General features: G+C 47.2%; 1 protein-coding gene and 1 pseudogene across 1 annotated transcript; one reads left to right on the top strand and one right to left on the bottom strand.

Moving 5' to 3' along the window:
* The first annotated feature begins 12,375 nt into the window (after positions 1 to 12,375).
* LOC136544165 (uncharacterized) lies at positions 12,376 to 14,066 on the top strand (annotated as a pseudogene).
* A 1,183-nt stretch (positions 14,067 to 15,249) lies between these two features.
* LOC136546347 (aspartic proteinase nepenthesin-2-like) lies at positions 15,250 to 16,937 on the bottom strand. Its single transcript, XM_066538324.1, has one exon. The coding sequence runs from the start codon at positions 16,905 to 16,907 to the stop codon at positions 15,549 to 15,551; it is 1,359 nt and encodes a 452-aa protein (XP_066394421.1). The 5' UTR covers positions 16,908 to 16,937; the 3' UTR covers positions 15,250 to 15,548.
* Positions 16,938 to 26,069: the final 9,132 nt, after the last annotated feature.

The following is a 26,069-nucleotide window of genomic DNA, read 5'->3' as shown; positions in this document are numbered from 1 at the left end:
CATGTCCCCGTCCAAACTTGGACTCCAAGCCCCCACACATGAGTCCCAGACTCAGTGTGGTGCTTAGACCTCCACCATCCTTGCCTCTAATAAGTCGGTCCAAAAAGAGCCAGAACCCACTACAAGGGAGCAACGAGCCTTTCCGCTCTCATAAGCATGTATGTGCTCAGAATAATAAGCCTGTGACATAACTAGAATCCAATGCAATGACCGATCCTTAACCGACACAGACAGGGAAAATAGTGTAACTAAGCTATGCCCCATTGGCCACAAGACACAACCTGTTACACCCACCAATACTCATACCATATCCCTGCCCAGTCTCCATTTCCTTTCACCATTTTATCATAAGAGTGATAATAATAATCATCTATTGTGAGTAACGACAGGTTACTCACGCTACCGATATCCTAAGCATAGCAGCTACCCGACCTATGCTAGTAGGACTCATAGGTAGGTTATCTATACATGTAGTTTCAACAATAAGCCTATAACATAAATGCACATCATAAATATATATCCAGTGATTATTTAAAATAAGATTTATGCACCGAGGCTTGCCTTGGGCAGGGGTGGTGTCAGCTCAGTCAGTCAGTGGTGGCTCTGGGACCTCCTCCTGTACAAGGATCTCCTCCTCGTACTCCTTGATCACCTCCTCAAACTCGTGATCTCCGATGGTCACGATCTCCGCTAACTCATTCTCTACATGCATGCGATGATGATGCAACACTTAGCATTTCGACAATAGCAACTCTTAAAATAGGAATACACATGGTAAACTACTAAGCTAGCTCTAATAACTAAGATACTAAGCTAACTATCATCTTCATCAAGTAAAGTGGGGTTCAACTAACAAACACCTAGCTTAACAAATGAAGGATATATCTCTATTTCTACTAATGATTTAATGTATATTTGAAACAAAGAGCATTTAACTACCCTTATGGTAAGTCTATTCTAACGCTACAAAAATTACAGTGAGCACATAATAATACCATGAAGCTACTATTAAATTTTCAAAGCTAAAGATATCACTATTTTGCCACAAAAATTCCTATAATATTTAACCTAATATTATTAAGCACTCTCAAATAATTTAATAGCTCCTGATATCGACAAGTATATATATGAACTAAATACACAAATAGATAAAGCACAATTTTAGGAACTTAACAAAATTGGTTTCATAATTTTTGGATACCTACATGATTTTATATTAATTACCAAACTTCAGCTCAGAATTAAAATGAAAAGCTATTTCTATTCTCCACGAAAAAGCTAAACTGATTTTGGCCCAACGCGGCCCACACGCGACGCAACGCGTGCGCGCGCACGAGTGCACGGTGGCCCGTGGTGTGGCCCACGCGTCAACGGCCCACTCACGCGAGGCGGCCCGCGGCGAGGAAATCCCGCCCGCACTGGCACATTAGCAAAAGCGCCCCTGGACTATGAGCAAAATAACCCGCAGTCCATGTTACTATTTCTATAGACAACGACTTTGTAATGAACCCTCAGAACTTTCTCCTCTTTACAACGACAAGGCCCCCGGCCCTCCCCGCACGCTCTGGCGTGGCGAGCGGTGGCACTAACGCTTGCGCTGTCCACACGGGACCCATGCTGACCTATCTATGATGTCGACGCTTACCTAGGGTTTGACCCAAGATGATGGGCGGTGGTTGCACGAGCCAGGATACGTAGAAGGACCTCTCCACGATGGCGGGCACCCTGCGGTAATGGTGATGGTGTTCTGGTGAGCCACAGCAACAATAAGATGGTAGGGGTAGCGGGTGATCAACGACAACTCACCAGTGACCTTACCAAGAATCTGGCTCGGCCGGAGACGACCCGAGCGACGCTGGCCACATGCGCGCTGTGAGGTGAACGGCGGACCACAAAGGCATGGCCGTGTCAGTGGCGAGGAGGCGGCACTAGAGCTACAACTAGTGTGTGCATGACAAAGAGAGAGCCAAGGCGAGCTAGTGGTGCCGAGGAATTGGCGCGGGGTGAAGTGGTGGTGGCTAGCCATGACGCGGGCGATGACGGGCCTTAATGGCACGGTGACGGGCAAAGCTTCAAAATTGGAGCTCGGCATGACGCTAGTCAAGGCGGGGTGGGGTCGGCTGGAGAGGGGACATGAAGGCAGAGACATGAGCACGAGGAATTGATGAGAGGTGCTCGCTCTCTGACTCACCGTGACATGACTCGATGGTGGCAGAAAACAGAGAGAGAAGAGAGAATAAGAGAAGTGGAGCGTGGTAGTGGGCTCGGCTCATCCTTGCCTTGGCGGGAGGCGAGAGGTGAGCTCGGGAGGCCCATGCGCCGGTGCTACGGACAACGTGTGCGCGTGTTCGACCGGCGTGGCCCGCGCGCTGCAGTGCCATAAATGGCATGGCGACGGTGGCTCGCCCATGTGCGTGTGGCAGAGGCAACAAGCATAGGGGCGGCAACAGTGCAGAGGTGTAGCGGATAGGCATGGATGCGACGACGATGTGACGGCAGCGGCAGCATCACGACGCAAGGAGCGTCGGCAGTGCGGACGCAACGGCAGCGCAGCGTGGCCGCGGCGGCACCCAAGATGGCAGCGCAAGGCAGAGCAGCAGGGCGCGGGATGCGGCCATGTGCGCAGCGTGAGAAGGCCGCGCGGTGACCGCGCACCCAGCGCTAACCAACCCGAGATAGTGACACGCACGAATTTTAAAGCGTTCAACATGACCAAACGGTTGCTCCTAAACCTAAACCGTCTTCACCATGCTCAAGATGGCACATGAGACTTCCAAATCGAGCTATAACACTACACTACTCCTTAACCCAATCTCTCACAATAAATTTCTAAACATAGTAGTGTCTAACTGTTGGCAGACTTGAAAATTTCTAAGTTTTTTAGCTGAATTTGATTTTCATTTGCGATTTCTAAGCTAGTGGAAATATTAGCTAGTAATATCATTTTTCGACCACAAGTATTCCATTGTCATCTACAAAGTTTGTACTTCAAACTTTATTTAAGTATCGCATACATGTTCTATAGCATTTTTGCTTAATAAAAATTAGTTTTAAACCCTAAGTGATATAACATGACTATTGAATCAACTTTCGTTTCGCATTTTTGTTGATCGTTTTGAGTTACGGAAAGTGATCTACACACTTTATTACATGCAATAACACATAAACATGATGCTCATGACATGTTTTAGTAAATGATTTACGTTGTAACACCGAGGGTGTTACACCTGACAAATAATGCAAGGTAAGGGCCCACATCTTCATCTCTCTACCACCTACAATTCACTAAATCAATGAAGGAGCTAATGGAGACATGATTGACCCTGCCATATTCTTCCTCCACTTCATCCTTGCCATGATTAGAGCAAGGAGTTCCCACATCATATTTTTTCTCTTCTCCATGAATTTGAAGCTTCATGGAAGGGGACGTAGCTTCACCAACATTTTCTCTAGTCCAACATGAGGCCCTTGCCTTGATCTAGTTTTCCCATGAGTAATTTCCCTGTCAACATATCTCCCATATATTGGTCAACCCTTGAATCAACCATAAGTCCCCTCCCCCTTAAGACCTCTCATATTTTGTAAATGATCCTAGCTTTTAAACCATGTCCATTTTGAAATTAGAAAGCTAGATATGTCCTAGAACCACCTAGGAGGCCATAGGAACAAACCATGTTCAAACACCTTAGTTGAATTGTCACCGGCAAGCCTAGCAACCAATCTTAGCCAAGTCTCACATCTACTTGTTTAACACTAGTATATACATATCCCAATCATGTTGGTCAACTAGGGTCAACTAACCAGATAAGGGCTTCACCTCTAGAGGTTAGATCACTACACTCTGTACTGGATCAGTTTGAATGCTATCGTGGCCAGCCAAACCTCCATACCCCAAGAACCTAATTAACCTTGTGTCTTGTGATAACCTAGCAAGATTTATAAGGATATTAGTTTCTACACCGACTAAAGATGAAACTACTACAGAAAATATAAAAAACATAACTAGACTTGTAAATCTGCTCCACATAATTTGTCCCCATTGGAAACTAATTTTTCATAGCAAAATCATATATATGGGTGTCAAGCATTTTGATTGTCTCAGGTTGTGAAGTCTAGCACCCCGTTATTAGTGTAGCAACACCATTCAACAATCATCTTGCCATGCCTCTTGTGGATCAAAGCTACGTGTAGCAACCTTCAATGCTTCAACTCCTTGCTCCAACATGTCATGATCCTCCTCTTGTTGTAGACCGACCTAGTAGTAGGAAATAAATGAGCAAGCCACATAAATAACCTCTGTAGGAGATCGAAATAGGTTCTTCTCAAAATATACATTATTTCAAGCTCTCTTTAGGGAGAACAAATGTCGAATAACCAACCATACTAACCAACCATACTTCTTGACATCTGGCCAATACGTTTGTGCCTATATCTAGAACTACTTAAACGAGCTAGTTGTGGAAGGCACACCTACAATATTGGTAGTGTGGGCTTGTGGACCCTATTCCGCGATACGTCTTACCTTCCTCAATGTTGAAAAATAAGGCATTTTCATATTTATTTTAATCCATAAAAATAACGCAATAAAAAGGAGAGTGAAGTCATGAATAAAAAGACAGAAACAATTCATGACAAATGTTAACATGATGATAAGACAAATTATAGAGCCAAAACATATGTGAAACATTGTTTTACATAGCTGAAGCATCACAGACATGATCGTTTTACATAGCTGAAGCATCACAGACATGATCACAAATATAAAAGATGTGTTCTCAAATATCAAGATCATGATGATCACAAAATTAAAAGGAACCAGAAAACCAGTACTAGCATAATCATCCAAATCAACCAAACAGAGCATGTTGAATATGAAAGCAGTATTGCCTAGGAACATCATAATATTGATAATGAAATTCAGAAGAGGGTGAAGGAGATTATACCCTGCGGCGGAGCCGCTCGCACCAGGAAAAGCCATGGTGGTGCTTTGCTGTTGTAGTCATCCCGCTCGATGCAGTGCAGAAAAGGACGCCGTGAAGAGACACCGCTACAGGTTCACCAGCGAGTAGTCGTGCCACCACCGACACTCCCCAAAAATGTAATTGCCCGTCTTCACCCAAGCAGGTGAAGCCCACGATGGAGATGCGTTCCGAAGGCCTACTCTTCCATCTCTGGTGCTCGCCGGAGGTGGAACGGGAAGAACTTGCGCTGCTAGAAAGTGGTGTACTTCGCCAAGAGAACTTAACCGAGAGGGGAGTATTTGTTTTATAGGCAGAGGCTAGAAGACGAGAAGTCGACGGCACCGAGGGGTCACATCTCCCTTCCTCGGTGGGAGAGATGGAGACGGAGAGCCAGAGTTAACCTCCAATCAATTCATCACAGGAAAGGGAAACGGAGTTTCAAAAATAAAGGCCTCGCCCGCCCGTCCGCTCGCTTGCCGCCGCGCGCCTGCCTGCCTGCCTGCCTCGCCTCGCCTCGCCTCGCCACGCCACGCCCACGCCCACGCCCATGCCCACGCGCACGGGCACAGGCTTGGGCCGGGCGGCGGCGGCGGCGGCAGCGCGCGCGCGCGCGTGTGGCATCCAGGTGATTCACTTTTACTTCTCAAATAGATCGATCAATGATCAAGTATTTAAGTAGAGTCGCCTCTCGATTAAATTCCCATATGGTATAAAACTATTAATGTACATGTACGGACCATAGAGTTTAATAAAGATATTAAATAAATGGGCCAAGCCCATAATATCTAACAATCCCCACCAAACTCTAGGGTACGCAGTTTGAAGTTCTCAGAACCACATTCCTTTTATATACCAGTGTTTCGATGGAGACTGTTAAGTTGAACATCCATCTAGAAAGCTAGCTACACTCATCCACAACTGAACAATGGACAGAACCTTGAATTGATAGTTTTGTGCGAGATGAGTTTCACATAGCCTCTTAACTGATACTAGGCTGCCAAGTACCTTCCCTCTGTTTTGAAGCATATAAGTCACACTTCGAGGCCTTTTCATGAGCATCTAGAGATTACCCACATCTCATAGATTGTGACTAGCAATCGAGCTCATATAGGTGTGTTCCTTATAGGATGTTCTGTAGGACAACATCCCCGCTATACCAAACCGCTCGGATCACAATAAGAACTTAATCATCCTGCCTAACAGTATTGGAGAAACGGTGCATCTCCAACGAACTGAGCTATAATCTAAGGGGTATCTCCCTCAGTCAATCAACAGCTTGTTTCACCATCCTAATTCACGGGATCTCCGATCACATAGGATAGGTTACCACTGTTGATGGCTCTATGTGGGTCTCAAACCCAGTTCCCTCGACGCACCTTCTATCACATTGCGTGATAGACCCTTAGTGAATTGATCTGCCAGATTATTTGATGTATGGACATAGTCCAATGCAATTACTCTGGAGTTTCTCAGTTTTCTGACATTCTTCAAACGTCTCTTCACATGCTTTGTGGACTTCATGTTATCCTTAGAACTGTTTACCTTAGTTATCACAGTTTGATTATCATAGTTCATGGAAATTGCTGGGATTGGTTTCTCAACAATCGGCAAATCCATCAGGAGATCATGGAGCCACTCTGCCTCAGCACTAGCGGTATCTAATGCGGTCAGTTCTGCTTCCATTGTAGACTTCGTTAAGATAGTCTGCTTGCAAGACTTCCAAAAAACAGCACCACCTCCAAGTAGAAACATGTATCCACTCGTGGCATACAGCTGATCCGCATCAGAAATCCAATTAGCATCACAATAACCCTCTAGTACCCTCGGATACCTGGAAAAATGAATGCTGTAACTCATTGTCCCTTTCAAATAGCGCAACACTCTCTCAAGAGCATTCCAGTGAGTATCTCCCGGATTTGACACAAACCGGCTCAGTTTGCTTACAGCGAATGAGATATCAGGCCTGGTTGCGCTAGCTAGGTACATAAGAGAACCAATTATCTGTGAATATCTCAATTGGTCTCTTGCAATTCTGTGATTCTTCCTCAAATGAATACTTGGATCGTACGGAGTAGGAGCAGGCATACACTCACTGTACCCAAATCGGTTCAAGACCTTTTCCACATAGTGAGACTGCATAAGAGTTACCCCACCATTTCCTTCCTCCCTTGAAAGCTTAATGTTGAGAATAACATCAGCCTCTCCCAAGTCTTTCATCTCAAAGTTACTCGACAAAAAATCTTTTACTTCTTTAATCACATTTAGATTGTTGCCAAATATTAATATATCATCCACATATAGGCATAGTATCACACCATCACCACCACCAAACCGATAATATACACATTTATCAGCTTCATTCACAACAAAGCCGGCTGATGTTAAAGTTTTATCAAACTTCTCATGCCACTGCTTGGGGGCTTGCTTTAGGCCGTACAGGGACTTCAATAACTTACAAACTTTACCCTCATGACCATTTGCAATAAACCCATCAGGCTGATCCATGTAGATCTCTTCCTCAAGCTCTCCATTTAGGAAGGCTGTCTTAACGTCCATCTTCCTTCTGTGTATAACCCTTAGCAACAAGCCTAGCCTTGTACTTCTCAATTGTACCATCAGGCCTCAGCTTCTTTTTAAACACCCATTTGTAGCCCACAGGTTTGCAACCAAATGGACGGTCAACCACTTCCCACGTCCCATTGGACATAATGGAGTCCATCTCACTTTGCACTGCCTCCTTCCACATGTCGGAATCAGGAGAGGAGTATGCCTCAGAAACAGTTGTGGGAGTGTCATCCACGAGATATATAATAAAGTCTTCTCCAAAGGATTTTGCAACTCTTTGCCTCTTACTCCTTCGAGTGACAGTATTATCATCCTCCTCAGGATTTTGCTCAAGCTCATGGGTGTTATCATCAGCGTGTATATTCGATTTATGAAGTTCAGGAACAGGATCATGACTAGACATGCTAGATGCACCTATTTTCATTGGAAATTCATTCTCAAAAAACGTGGCATCTCTAGACTCCATGACCGTTCCAACAACCATATCAGGAGCACTAGAATTTATTATTAAAAAACGATAGCCCACACTATGAATGGCATAGCCTAGGAAAACACAATCTACAGTTTTTGGTCCAAGCTTTCGCTTTTTGTTTATTGGCACGTTCACTTTGGCCAAACAACCCCAAACGCGAAGATAAGAAATATTTAATCTCTTTTTCTCCCATTCCTCAAATGGAGTGATTTCTTTGTTCTTTGTGGGCACTCTATTTAGGACATGATTCGTAGTTAAAATTGCCTCACCCCACCATTCCTTAGATAAACTAGCTGTCTCCAACATGGCATTCACCAAGTCAGTTAGAGTGCGGTTCTTTCTCTCAGCAATCCCATTGGATTATGGTGAGTATGGAGGTGTCCTCTCATGAATTATACCGTGCACCGCGCAAAACTCAGAAAATTCATTAGAGAAATATTCTCCCCTGTGATCGGACCGCAACCGTTTGATATGTTTTTCAAGTTGATTCTCAGCCTCAGCTTTAAAGGTTTTAAAATAATGTAATGCCTCATCTTTTGTTTTAATTAGGTACACATAGCAATATCGAGTGCAATCATCTATGAACGTTATGAAGTATCTCTTACCACCTTTTGTCAAAATTCCGTTCATTTCACAAATATCGGAATGGATGAGTTCAAGTGGTGCTAACTCTCTCGCCGCAACTGCCTTGTGAGGCTTGCGAGGTTGTTTTGCCTCAATGCATGTATGACATTTGGAGCTTTTGGCAACGTCAAATTTAGGAATTAAATTCAAACCAGCTAAGTGGGACATGCAACCAAGATTAACATGACATAATCGAGAATGCCAAACATTCATCTCAACATTAACGTTATTAACGACATTATTCACTGCAAGAGGTAAAGTATCAACCAAAGACAAGCGGAACAAGCCTCCGCTCTCATAGCCTTTTCCAACAAAGGTTCCATACTTTGACATAACACATTTATTCGACTCAAACACAAGTTTAAAACCGTCTCGACATAGCAGAGAGCCACTAATAAGATTTTTCCTTATTGAGGGGACATGATGCACGTTCTTGAGTTGCACGGTCTTCCCCGAAGTAAGCTTCAGATCCACCGTACCAACACCATGAACACCAGCACGCGCGCCATTCCCCATCAGCAAGGCTCCACTCCTCCCGACCTAATAAAAAGAAAACAAGGACTTATCAGCACACACATGTATATTTGCACCTGTATCAACCCACCAATCAGGTGAGGAACAAACTGTAAATGCAGATAAATTACCATACCCAGCAGCGTCTGCATCAGTCTCAATGGTGTTGACTGTCTTCGCCTTTGGTGGGGGCTTTCACTTAGCCTCAGGACACTCTCTAGAAAAATGCCCAGTGTTCCCACAAGTGAAGCAGTTCATTTTTGCCTTGTCTAATCCCATCTTCTTATTATTACCTTTCTTGAAGAAGGTAGTGGATTTCTGCTTAAGCTCCTGCTGGGGCTTCTTCTTTTGTGGCTTAGGACGAAACTTTTGCACCACATGTGCACTAGTAGTCGCCTCACTATTCCCGCCCTTGCTCTTTCCCTTAACATCCTTTGCTCTTGCCTTATCCTCAACATCAAGAGTGCCAACAAGTTCAGCAATGCTAAACTGCTGCCTCTTGTGTTTCAAGGTAGTAGCAAAATCAGTCCAGGAAGGTGGCAGCTTAGCAATAATGCACCCTGCCACGAACCTGTCAGGGAGAGGACAGCCGTACAGCTCCAATTCCTTCACTAGTCCCTGTATCTCATGAGCCTGTTCGACTACAGGATAGTTATCAACCATCTTGTAGTCATGGAACTGCTCCATGATGTACAGCTCAGAACCGGCGTCGGAAAGACCGTACCGGGCCTCAAGGGCTTCCCACACAGCTCTGCCAGTCGGGAGTGGTATGTTGGCATCAACCAGAGAATCATTGATGATGCTCAACAATGCAGCCTTGCACATGGTCTCAGCATGTCCCCAAGCCTGTTCATCCTCATCGGATCTCACAGTAGCAGGCTGCTCATTGAGCACATGACCACAGCGCATGGTCGACAACCACAGAAGGGCTTTCTCACGCCATCTCTTGTAGTGAGTGCCCTCAAACGGCGTAGGCTTTAGCATGCCCGCAAAGCCAACAGATGAAAATGGCCTGAAATTACGTTTTTGGAATGTTGAAAAATAAGGCATTTTCATATTTATTTTAATCCATAAAAATAATGCAATAAAAAGGAGAGTGAAGTCATGAATAAAAAGACAGAAACAATTCATGACAAATGTTAACATGATGATAAGACAAATTATAGAGCCGAAACATATGTGAAACATTGTTTTACATAGCTGAAGCATCACAGACATGATCGTTTTACATAGCTGAAGCATCACAGACATGATCACAAATATAAAAGATGTATTCTCAAATATCAAGATCATGATGATCACAAAATTAAAAGGAACCAGAAAACCAGTACTAGCATAATCATCCAAATCAACCAAACAGAGCATGTTGAATATGAAAACAGTATTGCCTAGGAACATCATAATATTGATAATGAAATTCAGAAGAGGGTGAAGGAGATTATACCCTGCGGCGGAGCCGCTCGCACCAGGAAAAGCCATGGTGGTGCTTTGCTGTTGTAGTCGTCCCGCTCGATGCAGTGCAGAAAAGGACGCCGTGAAGAGGCACCGCTACAGGTTCACCAGTGAGTAGTCGTGCCACCACCGACACTCCCCAAAAACGTAATCGCCCGTCTTCACCCGAGCAGGTGAAGCCCATGACGGAGACGCGTTCCGGAGGCCTACTCTTCCATCTCTGGTGCTCGCCGGAGGTGGAACGGGAAGAACTTGCGCTGCTGGAAAGTGGTGTACTTCGCCAAGAGAACTTAACCGAGAGGGGAGTATTTGTTTTATAGGCAGAGGCCAGAAGACGAGAAGTCGACGGCACCGAGGGGTCACATCTCCCTTCCTCGGTGGGAGAGACGGAGACGGAGAGCCAGAGTTAACCTCCAATCAATTCGTCACAGGAAACGGAAACGGAGTTTCAAAAATAAAGGCCCCGTCCGCTCGCTCGCCGCCCGCCTGCCTCGCCCACGCCCACGCCCACGGGCTCGGGCCGGGCGGCGGCGGCGGCGCGCGCGCGCGCGTGTGGCATCCAGGTGATTCACTTTTACTTCTCAAATAGATCGATCAATGATCAAGTATTTAAGTAGAGTCGCCTCTCGATTAAATTCCCATATGGTATAAAACCATTAATGTACATGTACGGACCATAGAGTTTAATAAAGATATTAAATAAATGGGTCAAGCCCATAATATCTAACACTCTACACCACCACAACCAGTTTGTATCTTGCAAAGTGTTGATTTGCCATGCCTCTCATCACATGATTTTTTCTTAAACCTTAGCTGCATGACTCCTTTACATTGAAATTGTACTTACTTCACACATAAGTTACAATCACTTTTTGCTGTATCTCTCAACTAATGATAATGTGGTTGATAATTAGTGTGTTGGAATCCTTCGCAACATATAAATTTGGCTCAACTCACAAGCAACTCTTGTCATGAAAATCTTGGTGATTGGTTCCAAATCAGGCAGTACAACCCCTACAACAATAGTACAATCCGAATGTTCTATACACTCCCAAAAAAAATGAGTAACTGGTGAATTGGATGCTCCAACAATAGTTAAAGTTCTGAAGAGGAACAAAGTGTCTATATTTTAGGTGCCTGAATTCTTAGACAATCAACTAGTATAATTAAAAGAAACTCACAAATGACATCTTACACATCCTATCCTATATATCTATATAGACGAAGGCCACTAGCAATCATTGATTGCTACAAAGCTGCAACCACAGCTATCCACGTCATCAGCATTGTTTTGGTTGTCCAATCTTCAGCACCTAACGTGGTCACAACCATCTGTCATAGCCGCTATGTTTCATTGCTTTTCTTTGCCACAACACGTAAGGATTGAAACTTCCTTTTTATCTAAACAAATACCTCTTGCAATTTGCATGATCTCTAATTAAGTAGTATTATGGTATTTTCTCAATGCGCATAATCAAGTGTTTGTGTAATCTCATCTGCTCAGGACGCTTAGCCCCCACCATCCATCATTGGCTTATCTTACATTATTCAAACAATACCGTCAAATAGTTATAGCGTGAAACTATAGTACGATATATATACATTCTACATCTTTTTCTTTTGCGATAATTGTTTATTGGACATCTAAAGTGACGGTCCTTTGCTGACAGACATCTTTGGAGCATTTTGTCAGAAGACACTCTGGTTCGGTGAAATTATGCCACAAGACACCATAGACCGGTTGCAGCCGGTTGAAGAGAGAACAGCGGTAAAATGATATTCTTGCCCATGTCGCTTTCTTCTTCCTCCCTCTTCTTTTCTATTTTTTTCTCTGTTTCCTGCGCCGCGCGGACGAAGACGCGTTCCACGCCGAACAGGGCGCGCTCTGGAGCACGTGGACGTTGGCTCCACCCGCGCGCGGACACCGCCCCGCGCCCCGCGCGGAGGGGAAGTGCTGCACGGAGAGCCACGCCCGAGGTAGTCCGCCACGAAGGCGGCGTGCCACGAGGTGGACACGCAGGAGGCCGCCGTGAGGGACGCGGCGTCGAGGAAGGGCGCGACGAGGTGGCTGTTGTGGTGGGAGGGAGCGTGGCTGGGCTAGCGTGCGCTCATGCCGTGGCTGACGCGGGATGGGAGCTGATTGTGCTGGAGAAGGCGGCGGCGACGGCGGCCGGGAGCGGCACAGGCGCCGGACTGGGCCTCGACGCGCAGTCTATGGAGACCCTCTCGCGCTGGATCCCGGGGTGGGGAATCGACGCGGCCACGCTGCCGCTCGCCGTCGATCTGGTAAGCTCCCCCGCCCTCTCCGGATCGCCCGCGCTCGTGTTGAGGTGAGATCAATTGGAATTTGCGAGCAGAGCCACGGACAGCGAGACGAAGGCGGTGCGGACGCTGGCGAGGGACGATGACTTGAATTTCCACGCGGCGCACTGGGGCGACCTGCACCGGCGGCTGCACGAGGAGCTGCCGTCCGCGGTGACCGTGTTGTGGGGCCACCAGTTCCTGTCGTTCGAGGCGCCGGACGACACACACGGGGTCGTCGCGACGGCCCGCGTGCTGCGGACGGGAGAGACGGTTGAGGTCACGGGGGACCTGCTAATCGCCGCGGACGGCTCCACGTCGTCTGTCCGTCGCAGCTTCTTGCCAGACCTCAAGCTCAGGTTCAGCTTCCTGCCTATTTGGTTGATTGGTTCGATGATTTGGTCCAGAGTGACCCATTTCTTATTCGCCGTGGTCGGGGCAGGTACTCCGGGTACTGCACGTGGCGAGGCGTGTTTGATTTTAGCGGGAAAGAGAGCTGCGACACCATGACCAGCATCCGAAGAGCCTACCCGGAGCTCGGCAACTGCCTCTACTTCGATCTTGCTTACAAGACCCACGCCGTGCTCTACGAGCTGGCCAGGAGCAGGCTCAACTGGCTCTCGTACATCAACGGCCCAGAACCGGTGCTCACGGTAATGGCCGCCCCCTCGCTGCGTCGTCGACGTGCTAGGATTCTGCTCGCGCGGATTACTGATTATGCTCGTTGTTCAGGGGAGCTCGGTGACCATGGAGGCGACGGACGCCATGGTGGCGCGGGTGCGGGACGAGGCGGAGCGCGTCTGGTGCCCCGAGCTGGCGCGTCTGATCAGGGAGACAGCGGCGCCGTTCGTGAACGTGATCTACGACACGGACCCGCTGCTCGGTCGCCATCCTCGTGGACCCCGTCCTCGGCGGCGCGGCGCAGCAAACCCAAAAAAAAAAAAAAGGAGAGAGGAAGAAGAAAGCGACAGGGGCAAGAATGTCATTTCACCGCTGTTTTCTCTCCTCAACCGGCTGCAATCAGCCCACGGTGTCCTGTGACCTAATTTCACCGAACCAGAGTGTCTTCTAGCAAAATGCTCCAAAGTAGATGTCCACCAGTAAAGGACCATCACTTTAGATGTCCAACCATTTTCTTTTAGTTTGATCATTTATAAAAATAAATAAAAACCTTCTACAAATCTGGCAGCCACGCATGGGATTTTTGTCTAGTTTTACTATAGTCAAACGACAACAAAATTACATGTTGTTGGAAAAATTAGACACCTAAAATATAGGAAAAATGAGTAAAAAAAGGAAAGTCACGATTGTCATCCATGCCTGAGCCTTAAAATTGGGTCCGTTTAGATGTTGGCATTGAATTGGGTCAACAGAATTGGATCTCCAATTCAATTAGATGATGGAATGGTATTGGACTATGATTCCATTTCTGTTGTTTGGATGTCTTCTGAATTGGCTAGGTGGAAACCAGAACAAACACAATACCAAAAGCTGTTTGGATGTCCCTCTAACGGAAATGAACATGAGGATTGCTCATGGAGCCGGCAGCCATCCACGAGGTCCATGGCCAGGAGCGGACCCACCACGACGAGCTCACGGCGGCTGGCGCTGCAGGGACCCACGGCAGGCGGCGCCGACGACATCTTGGTGGCAGCGCACACGACGAGATCCATGGCGGGCAGCGTGCGCGGACGAGATCCATGGTGTCCGGCACTGCCGAGATCCACGGTGGGCGGCGCTGGGCAGCTCCGGCGGCGGACGACGACACAGGGCAACTCGGTGGCAGCAAGCTGCAAGCCTTGTTGCCGAGCTCCGACATCGGACGACGGCGGCGGGCAGCGATGTTGGGCAGCTCGATGGTGATGGGTGGCGCAGCCGAGGTCCTGCGGCGGACATCGACGCTAGGCAGCTCGACGGTGACGGACGGCGCTGTTGAGCTACAGCGGCGCAAGGCAGCAGCTCGTGCGGTCGTGCTTTGTTAAGCTGATTCCGACCAATACAGACCTCTCCAGCTCGGTATTGTGACTGGCCGGTTAGTAACTATGGCAATACCATGTGGAATTTGAGGTCAAATTCGAAGAGTGAATTCCAAGACGTCCAAACATGTGGTATTGAAAATATGCTATTCCAATTCCCTGATTCCTATCTCAATGCCAACGTCCAAATGGGGTAGGGAAATTAAAGCAGCACCAATCCACTCCAAACATCAGCTAAGCTCCTAGCTAGCCGACATGCTATTGTTTCATTGTTATTGCAGCATTTTTTCTGTGGTATCTCCACCGTCTAAACACCACATCGAGATATGTGCCATCCAAAACAGTAGTACGAGTGAGCAACACAAATCCCATAGTATTTTCAGCGTTGAAGATAGAGCATGCTGAACATGTACATGCTGCAATACATTTTTGGTGTAGAAAGCGTTACTCCTCTCCTTGCCTTTTCTTGATAGTAGCTTACCATGATTGCCTCACGGTTCCCCTTGCCTTTTTCTTAACCAGATCATATTTATTATTTTCCTCTAAAACAACATGATCATTTATTACACACCCTTGTTTGTTTGTTGCGTGCAAAGTGAGACCCGGTACGGTTGACATGCATTTGCATGGTTAACACTAACTTGCATACAGTGAGTCGACGGCCTTCTACTAGTTGCGCGCGTGTCAGCATTGTGCCGGAGCGAACGACAAGGTTTCTGCCTCCAAATCGTAGAGCACGCGCATGTCCTGCTGCACCAGGTTGCCAATTATCGAGCCATCATCGCCGGAGTCCGCCAGGAGGAGGCACAGGCGGCCCCTCCTGTGGTCGTCCAGGACGTAGTTTCGCCGCGGCAGGTCGAGGTCCGCGCCCTGGAAGTGGAACACCATCCTTGGGACCGGCACCTGTGACGTCGTCGACGAGCGCCGCCAGGCCGCTGGCACCAGGAAGCACGCGCCGTCTTCGGGGTTGCCGCCGTTCGCGAACGGCAGCCTCAGCTGCTGGCGGAACGCCCGCACCACCTCCGTGAGCACCGCACCCGGTAGCAGCGTGAGTGCAGTGCCGGAATCGACGATCACGCCGCCCGAGCCATCGGGCCGGAGCGCGAACGCCGACTCCGGTATCCGCAGCCGCCTGGCGCCGACGCTCAGGCCCGTGAGGTGGACGTAGTAGAAGGTCGGGTTCTGGAGGCTCTGGAGGAGCGGCGTGGTCTGTACGCCGGTGGCGTCGCCGTAGACTCCACCGGACAGGGACCCGAACAGGAGGGTGCTCTTCCTGCCGCTGGCGTAGGACGTGAGGCAGTAGGAGAAGCGGCGGATGGAGAGCTGTGACACCAGCGAGAGCGGGTTCCGGCCGAAGCCCACGATGCCGGAGCCATTGTTCAGGCTGCCGACGTTCATGGAGCCGCACCCGAAACCGAGCGGGACGGTCATGAGCCTGTCGCCGTCCGACGACGTGAAGGTGAAGCGTTCCGTGGCGTACACGCCCATGGTCATCGTGCCGTCGCCGTAGTTGTAGTGGTAGGTGCACGTGTCGGGCCTCTCGCAGCTGTGGTGCAGAATGTCGGAGCAGAGCTGCCCGGCGCACCGCATGGGCTCGTACGACACTGACTCCCCCGGCGCGAACAGCGGGTCCGGCTGCGTGAGGCAGCTGGCGCACGGCGCGCACTGCGTCCAGATGAGGTCGCTGCCGGTGTCGAGCAGCACCGAGACGGGCTGCGGCGGCGTGCCGATGGCGAGGTCGACGACGTACTCGAGGTCCCCCGACGGGCGCACCGGCACGCCGGTAGGCGGCGTTTGCTGCCGCTCGTTGTTCTTGCCAGAGAAGCGGCCGCTGGCGCGGTTCCTCACCGCGGAGAGCGCGGCCGCCCTCGCCTTGCTCCGCTGCATGGCGCGCCGGATCAGCTCGGGCCTGGACAGCTGCTTCCCTGAGTCGACATGCTTTAGCGCGACGCGGACGTCGTCGTCCCCCACGAACGCTGGTGCCGCCGGGCAGGCGTACAACGACGCTATCGCAAGCACCAGCACTACCAATCTTTGCTCCATGTTTTTGTTGTGCTCTCTAATAATGCCCTATAGCTTGCGCACCATGCTGGCCCCTTGTAGCTAGGTGATGGCTATATATGTGCGAGGTGATTATACTCCGCGCACGGCACACACACGATATATATTCTTGCACCGTCTTGATGCAAATGCATCTAGGCAAGCTGGGAAGGAAAGCAACGGGCAGGATTGCCCATGAAACTTCACAAAATTCGTTTGCCGATGGTGGTCTAGGTACCGAATAAGTCGGGGAATGCTCTTGGGGCACCCAGCTGCGAAGATCAAGAGAAAAGTTGGCGACCTGTAACTCACCAGCTGCACAAGGGCACTAGACAGTAATAGGGGCTATACCATGGCTACAACTCTTGACGTGACCGCCGAATTTTGAGGAGGAATGCACGTATGTGGCAGGAGGTGAAAAGAGGGCCGATCCGAGATGCTGCCGGGCTCCTGTGGAGACACAAATATTCTAGTCACCGATCTGGGGCTACATGTGCGGATCTAATTCAGACCTAATCCAAGCATGCTTTCATTAACACGGCAAGTAAATAAAAGTAAGCGATCCATCAGAAGATGGTGTCACTGTCACCTGACCTGAGAGGCGATTCCGATCTAGTAAAATGAGTGGACATGGCATCTTCAGGTTAATTGGGTCTGTCTGAATGAGTGGCTGTTGCGTGTACTGAGCACTAACCAAAATGCATTCTGATCTATGGCAGCCAATTTCATCTGCATCACTCACTAGCTGCGCTTCGGGTTGCCAGAGAATTATGCCTCCAATACAAATGGAATGAAGGTTGGCGTGATGGTAACGTGACTGCAAACGTGCCGCTGCACACGTAGTTTGGAGGCTTGTCAACCAGGGGCAGAGCTACGGACCGCCGTGCACTTTCGGTCCCAGACCCATTACATTCCTGCAATTTTGGCCGATCAGGCGAGAAGTATTTGTTGTTCCTGCTTCACCATGAACAGAGGATCGAAAGAGTCGCCCCCGACGCTTGACGGCCCTGACCCTTTGTCATTATCGGATCTACTTTTAAAACACCCGATCTACTTTTAAAACATCCAGATACAACACTCTAACGTACGTCTAAAGACAGATGAAACGTTTGAAATATGCGTCTGAAACATTTGCAAAAAACAAATGAAACACTTGAAAACTATTGCAACACATACGCAACATCCAGATAAAACACTTGCAACAAATGTGTGAAACATATACAACATTTAGATAAACACACTTGCAACATACGTCTGAAAAAAACATATGAAACAATGGGAAGAGATGCTTGCAATATACATATGCAACATACCAATCTACTTTTACAACATCTATATGCAACACTTGCAACATACCTCTGAAACATCTGAAATATTTGAAACATACGCATATGCAACATGCGCTTTTCAGTGCAATGTTACCTTGCTACTTGGACGAATGGAGCTTATCATTGTCGAGCTCAACACCAGCACGGAGCTCAATGCCATGGAGTGTGCGGAGGTCGCCGGTGAGGAGCTCGGCGGTGGCACGGTGTAGGATCGAGATGGCGGACTAGAGAGTGGTGAATAGTCTTTTCTAAAATTAAACGCGCCGGCTAACCAAAACAAATACGGAATTAAAACTATCGGTCTAGCCAAGACTATTCCCCTCTATCTATGTTCTCAAGCACCTTAAAAAGATCCTAAACTAACAACTAAGGTGTCGGGCTAGCTACAGCTCACCTAACCAATTCTAGGTGCAAGGTCACACAAACCTATGCACTGGTACTTTAGCAACCGGGGGAGCTCCTACACAATCTAGTAAGCAAAAACACAAAGCCACCTAAATTCACTAGCAATGCTCAAAAACAAGTCTACACAAGCCAAATTATAGAGCATAAATTACTTAGCTACACAAACTAAGCAATGTAACTAACAAGACTACTCAACCCAAATTAATTACACAAGAGAGCTACTCCTATGCTACACAAGCAAGAAGGTAACCAGCAAGCTACACAAGCTAACTAATTACAAGAGCAACTACACAAGCATAATATATATGAAAGTAAATACAAGCTCATGTAAAGGGGATGCGAACCAACAGGAAGACAAGGATGACACGTTGATTTTTATCTTGAGGTTCACGTGCTTACCAACACGCTAGTTCCCGTTGTGTCGTCCGCTCACTTGGTGGTTCGGCGGTAAATTGGCATCACTCGTCAAGCCCACACGTTGGGCACTGCAAGAACCTATCCACAAGTGAGGGTAGCTCAATGGCATGGTCAACTAGAGTTACTCTTCGTGGCTCCCGCAGGGTGCGCACAATACCCCTCACAATCACTTCTCCGGAGCACCGCACAATCTTCTTTGCGTGCTTCAACGGAGACCACCACCAAGGCATCTAGGAGGTGGCAACCTCCAAAACTAACAAACACCACTGGCTTGCAACTCGATCACCTAGTGCAACTCGATGCAATCTCACAATGCAACGCACTAGAATCACTCACTCGTAATGGATTCGCACTTCTCACAAGCACAAGTGAGTTAGAGGCATCTTAAACCATGCACACACAAGGGCAACACATCCCTAGGGTGCTCAACCTCATCCAAGCCCGAGCTCTACCTCTATTTATAGCCACCAAGCCAAATAGAGCCATTGAAGCCTTGTAACACATTTCTACGTGGTCATCGGACAACAACGTGCGGGCACCGGACAAGGGGTGGCGGTACCCAATGGTCGAATTACAATGGCTATTTCAAACTAGTCATTGGAACCCTAGCACCAGACATAGGGGGGCGGTGCACCTCCCTAGGGGTGGCGGTGCCCCCGCGGCACCCGAAACGCGTTTTCACCCCTCTGGAAAAACATGGCGGTGCCAGGCACCGGACTGTCCAGTGACCATGGCGGTGCATGTTCAGATTAAAACCAACAACTACCACTTTAATCTTGTAGAGCATTTCATTAGCTTTCCGAAAAGTCATAGATCATCGAAATCGGAGTTCGGAGCTAAGAGTTATGTCCAAAATACGAAAGGGTGGTAGTGTTGTTTTGGGCACGTTGCAGGGGGTGGCAGTGCACCGTGCAAGGGGTGGCAGTGCACCGCCCCAGGGGTGGCAGTGCCACTGCCATAGCATGTCTGGTGCACACCGGAAAGGGTGGTGCCACTCCCTAGGATAGGCTACGTGTTGGCTACAAGTTTGGTTGTATTTTCCGACCCTCGGACAACCCAAACTTGCTCTTTTCTTCTCCTTTTCTTCTCAAACTTCACCAAGTTGATCCAAATCAACTCCAACAACTTCTCCTTTGCAAATGTGCCAACACCACCAAGTGTACAACATCATGTGCAAGTGTGTTAGCTTTTCACAAACATTTTATCAAAGGATTAGCTCTCTTTTTACCATGGCACTCGATCCTAGCAATGATGCAAAGTTAGATCACTCGAGTGGCACTAGATGACCGATATGCAACCAAGTTTTTTTCTCTTGATAGTACGGCCATCTATCCTAAACCCGGTCATAAACTTCTCTACACACCTATGACCGGTGAAATAAAATACCCTATAGTTTATACCTTTGCCTTGCGCATTCTATTCTATCTCCTCCAATGTTGACGCAACACAAGCACCAACCATATCACAAATGATATGATCCACTTCATATCATCATGTGACCTTGTTAGTTCATCGATCTTGACCTCACTTGCTTTTCACCGTTGCCTTTGTCCATCAGCACCAAGTCTTGCTCAAGCTTCACCGCCACGCGGTTCATCACTCCAACGCCTCCAACTTGATCTTCACGCTTGCAACTGGTCCATCAAGCCAAGTCTTGTCTTGATCTGCTCCACCTTAGTCACATGACTCCATGTCATATCTCATATGCAATGTGCTTCTTCATCACATGTGTGAGCCTTGCAACATATCCAAGCCATTTCACTTCCATGGCATAGGTTGCTCACACATGATGTACTTGTAGACTAATCACCTGTGTATCTCACTCAAACACATATTAGCCCACCTAAGGTTGTCACTCAATGACCAAAACCAAACAAGGACCTTTCAATCTCTCCCTTTTTGGTAATTGATGTAACTCTACAAAGATATGGAAATTAAACACTTTTGGATTCACGTTGCTTGCCCAAGCAATTTTACCATGTGTAAATGATTTTGTACAAGTACCACAAACCCAAATTGGTAGTATTAGCTCCCCCTACATATGTGCTAAAGTGTTTGGTTTGAAGCTCACACATATGCATAGATTGGAATTGTGGGAGAGTAATTACTACCAATGATGCTAGGGTGTAAAGAATTAACCTTTTGTGTGAACCAATCGGAGTTGCACTTTTAACACCATCCTTAGCATCATGAGTAGCTAGACAACAAAAACACTAGAAACCCTATGAGATCAATATTATAATTAAGGTTCTAGTACCACGTGTAGAAATACAAGTCTAGCTACCGTCCTATGCATGCTAGTTATCAAATCATCACTCAAATTCTACAACTAGCATACACCACACAAGCATACATATCAAATTTAAAAACTCATGCAATGCAAGCTAGCACATGAATATGCACATATCAAATGCAACCAATTAAAGTTAATTAGCTTGCTCCCCCTACTTGTGTGCTTCTATTGACCAAGAAATTTTGATCCTTCTCAATTCCTCAATGTTGCTCCCTCTTTGTCCATTGTCCATGTCCAAATCCCCATTTATAATATCTTTGTCTCAATCTCTCCCCCTTTGTCATCAATTTCCATAAAAGATGTGTATCTCTTGATACAAAGGGTTGCATTAGGTTAGATGGTCGATACTTAAATCTTGCATTTTTATGGACACTACTAAAAATGATGGAATGACACCACTTGTAGCCCTTGAGATACCTCATGTAGGATCTTTGACCTTGATACCAATCAGTGGGACGCCTTCCCCTATATCATAGCATGGGTCATCCAATTAATAAGCTTGAGCTCATGTAAGTGAGGGAACTTATTTCACTTGGTGATCACTTAATGTTGAGGATCACTTGTGGAACCACCATCTTGTATGTTTAATACCACGTGTAGGAATGTGATACCACGTGGGAAATTTTTTTAGCATGGAACCACTTGTTGGTTTTGTCAATAAAAACCATTTTTTGAACATTTTCTATCTTTATGAGTACCACTTGTAAGATATCACTTGTAGGTTGATCTAGACACCACTTATGAATTCTTTTTGAAAAAAAATATTTGAGTCTAGATACCACTTGAAATAAACAAACTAGATATCCATTTGCATTGTTGTCTTGTTCATATACTCTTGTCACTATCATAAGCTTCTATTCTTAACTTGAACTAAATTGATTTGCCTAAATTTTCAAGTTCGGTTTGAACCAATGACAAGCTTCTTTACACCTCTTGCAAGGGTTATCTTGCCAATGTTGTACTTGTCACATGTTAGCAATCCAAATTAAATTAAGTACTTGGATTCACTAGCTCATGAACAAACTCATACACTACCACTAGATTCAACTAATCATTCAAGTAATAGTGGTAGGCTATTAATTTTATTTTCATTTGTCATGCATGATCCTAATAAGCATGTACTATATGCACTAACCACATACTAGTAAGGGGTGAAATGATCATGCATATTACAATGATACCTTTACTATGTTGGTGAAGAGGATAGTCATATAGATTCTAATACATTTCTCCAATAGCAATGTAAAGTCCAATTATAGCTTGGTGAATACCAATCATCAATATTGAAATCCATTCTTCACCCATATGAATGAAGAACCATTAATATGATCAAGTGCACTATCTTGTTGTGGTTGGCTTGCTTCTTTGCTTGATCAGTGCTTGCATGAGAGCACTAAATGTGAGTAACCACTTGAATTCCAATGATTTGCTCTCTTTTGGGTGTTGCTTGCTCTCTTGATCAACTCTTTTGATTTCTACAACTAAGCATCTACAACTAATCACCACTTCCATGTTAGACTTCCAAGTACCACACTTGGTGTCGAATTGTTTTGCTCTGGCAATATCTAGCAACATGATTGCGTAGATGGAATTGGATGGTAGCACACAAGACAGAGATTTATACTGGTTCACGGAATGGTGCACGCTAATCCCTACTCCAGTGGTATGGCTGCTCTTGTATTCGTATGCTCAATTACATGGGTTGTTGCTCCTAGCTATGAGGTAGATGGAATTGGTGGAAGATTGGATCCTGAGCCTGAGGTCCCTACCCTCCTTTATATAGGTAGGAGAGGTAGGGTTACTGAGAGGGCAATCGAGCTAACAGATTGAATTCCTAGTTTGTTACAACAGATTGATCCTAGCTATCGCCTAGATATGCCCGCCTTAGTTTGCCTTGATCTCCCATTGGTTGATCATGTTAGCCCTTGTGGGCCTCCTCTTTGATGGCTGCTAGGCTGATAGCTTGGTGGTGGTTATATATATGGACAGTGCAGGTACCCTTGGCCCATATCTCTGACAGTAGCCCCCATAGGACTTAATGATAAGCTAGCATGTAGCTTTAAGCCCTAGGGATGTCACAGTCTCCCCTGTAAGTTCTGCGTACTGTAAGTACATAGTGAGCATCTTCGGGTGCCGAAGTATTGAGTAATGTAGCTAGATATTCCCAAGTATTGGGGAACCAGCATGTTGCCGTTCAAGTACCAAGAGCATTTCTTGGGTAGCAAGAATCTTCTTCAAGCATCGAGTGCGGCGGTGGTTCACCGTACATCAAGGAACGTTATTTCCTGGTAGCTAGAAGTGCCTGACTAGGGTGGTACAGCCCATATCAAAAAACATAGTTTCCTAGGTGTAGCCCTTAGGACGTTGTTAATGCCGCATTCGGGTGGTGTTCTCGATAACCGAAAGCATAGCCTCTAGGACATCGTAGATGCCAGGTTTAGGGTAAAGATACCGTTGTACTCAAGAAGTTGGTTCCCAACGTATTCTGGCGTGTAACTAGTGGTTGCGCATCATTAAGTCCTAGTCATAAAACGATAATGAGGATGGGGTAGGTGCACTTCCATCGCCCGCATGTCACTAAGCCAGTTGATTTTTAGGGTGACCTATTGCAGGCCATTTGTTAACGAGCACTAAGGGTGTCACATTTTTCTTTGAGATCCGTCAAGCGACGTGATACGAATTTTTGTGAACCTCGTAAGTGCTAGAGTGAGGACGTTGTCCTAGATCCCTGAGGCCAATATGTCGATGTCCTGGTTTGGGCACCACTATGGGCGAGTAACGAACGCGTGAGCAGCTATCGGCAGTTGCGTGTGTTACTCTTCGAGCTGGTAAAGGGTAGAACGAGTGAATGTTTGCTTCACTGAAAGGAAGCGGTAGGACAAAGCTAGACCAGCGGGGGGGGGGCACGTCATAAAACTCTTTTTCTAGATTCCAGGAGCTTGTACTTTGGTTACAGCCATGGGCCAACTAGTTTTCTAGTTTTCCCCAAAGGGGCACACATTCGCTAAAATAAGGTACTTCGAGATCGTTTGGGTATTGGGAGATGTACGTGACATCGAGTGTTAGAGGTTTTTGAGTCAGACTGGTGACCCTCCTAAATACCCCTGACTCTAGAGGGGTAGGGTCGATAGCGAATGAATTGCTACCACTTACACCAGCTAAAGGGGTGAGCCAGGCTGAGTACCCAATCTGAGTGTCAGATCACTCGCCTACAGCGGCTCAGGTGATGGTGCATCTAATTTTGGACCTTTTGGTCCCACGGCCTCCGCGGTTACGTAGATGGGTTCCTTCTCCATGAAACCAAAGCATCAGTTTTGGTGGCTCATCTCCCCACATGTCTATCTCAGAAGTTGTGCCTCTCAGAGATCATGGGGGAGTAGCAGGCCTTAACTCTCACTTTCACCATGGAGACTACTGGATTCCATCGACTGTGCGCATCCCCTACCTATAAAACAAAGGAATAGAGGAGGGGAGTTAGTACATTTGCATAGTAGCCTTTGCATGCTCACTTCCTTCACTCGCCGCATCTCCTATCGTCGTCAGATCTTGCTTCCCATCCATGGCTAGAGAAAAGCGCCAGTGGGAGGAGCCTACGGAGGTATCTACTGAGAGTGGAGTGCCTCCCTCCGCTTGAGCCTTCTGCCTAGGCTTCATGGGGTTCGGGTAAGGATAGACCTTGCTGTTGACTTTGTTGGGGATGAACCTATGCATTTTTGGTGTAGTGGTTTCTCGTTAGCGCGCTTGATGCCATGTCCCATCATCGTCCAAGAGGCCCTATCATCGTCATGTCCCCTAGCAACACAGGGCGTGCTGCCACCGGCCTCGCCTTCTTCCTCCGATGGTGAGGAGGCCAAAGGAGATGGGAACGACATCCATACCATGCGAGAGGAGCTGGCCGTGGCTAGGCAGTCCCTCCGGAATAGGTGTCAGGAGGTGGAACGACTGAAGGAGTGCCTTGCGGTGGCTGAGACCACTCTTAGCATCATGAACGGGGAGGCAACCGATGCTAGGGCCGCTAATGTGGCGATCCGCACTGAGCTCTCCAGTGAGTTGAACTTCTTTGCTTCCTTTGTGAAATTGCTTCTTGTCTTGACTTTGAACCTCTGCATTTCTTAGCGGTTTGAGAGCAGCTAGGCATTGTCCTAGCTGAAGTAGTGGATCTTTGCTAGGCCAATGAGGAGCTAGCCAGCAGACTAGTGGAGGTGACTCGTCTATGTGATGAGTCAATGGATTGGATGCATGGCGATGCTGCCATGGTGTGGATTAATAGCAACCGCTACGTGGTGCTGGAGAGGACAGTGGAGGCTATCGTCGTGTTGGTGCAACTGATAGGGTCAAACCATCGCGAGCAGGCCCTCCACCTCCCGGTGTGAATTAGGGAGGTAACGGCACATGGCATTCACCATTGGGCTGTGGTGGCCCTTGCTGCTGCTCACCTTTGTCTTTGGCCGGAGGTTGACCTACATGCAATGGAGCCTAGATTCTCGTCGCGGACAGAGGTGCCTGAAGACGTCAACGTTAGATGGCTAATAGCCGATTTTAGCATGGCCGCCAATGCCATTGCAGTGGTTGTAAATGTAGAGCAAGTCATCAAGGACACTCCTCATTGAGGTTGGGTCCTATTGGTTTGAGTTTTGTGTAAAATATTATCTGAATAAAATTCCGCTTTGCAAACTGGTAGTTGTGTGATTGTAGTTGTAGCCCCCGAGCACTTGGGCAGGT

Source organism: Miscanthus floridulus, chromosome 3 (assembly GCF_019320115.1).
Source record: "Miscanthus floridulus cultivar M001 chromosome 3, ASM1932011v1, whole genome shotgun sequence".
In the NCBI taxonomy this organism is placed as follows: Eukaryota; Viridiplantae; Streptophyta; class Magnoliopsida; order Poales; family Poaceae; genus Miscanthus; species Miscanthus floridulus.
The sequence above is the reverse complement of the archived record's forward strand: the minus strand, read 5'-3'. Positions and strand labels throughout refer to the sequence as shown.

Coding starts and splice junctions, on each gene's coding strand:
- LOC136546347 (XM_066538324.1), bottom strand. CDS start 16,907: ATGGAGCAAAGATTGGTAGTGCTGGTGCTTGCGATAGCGTCGTTGTAC.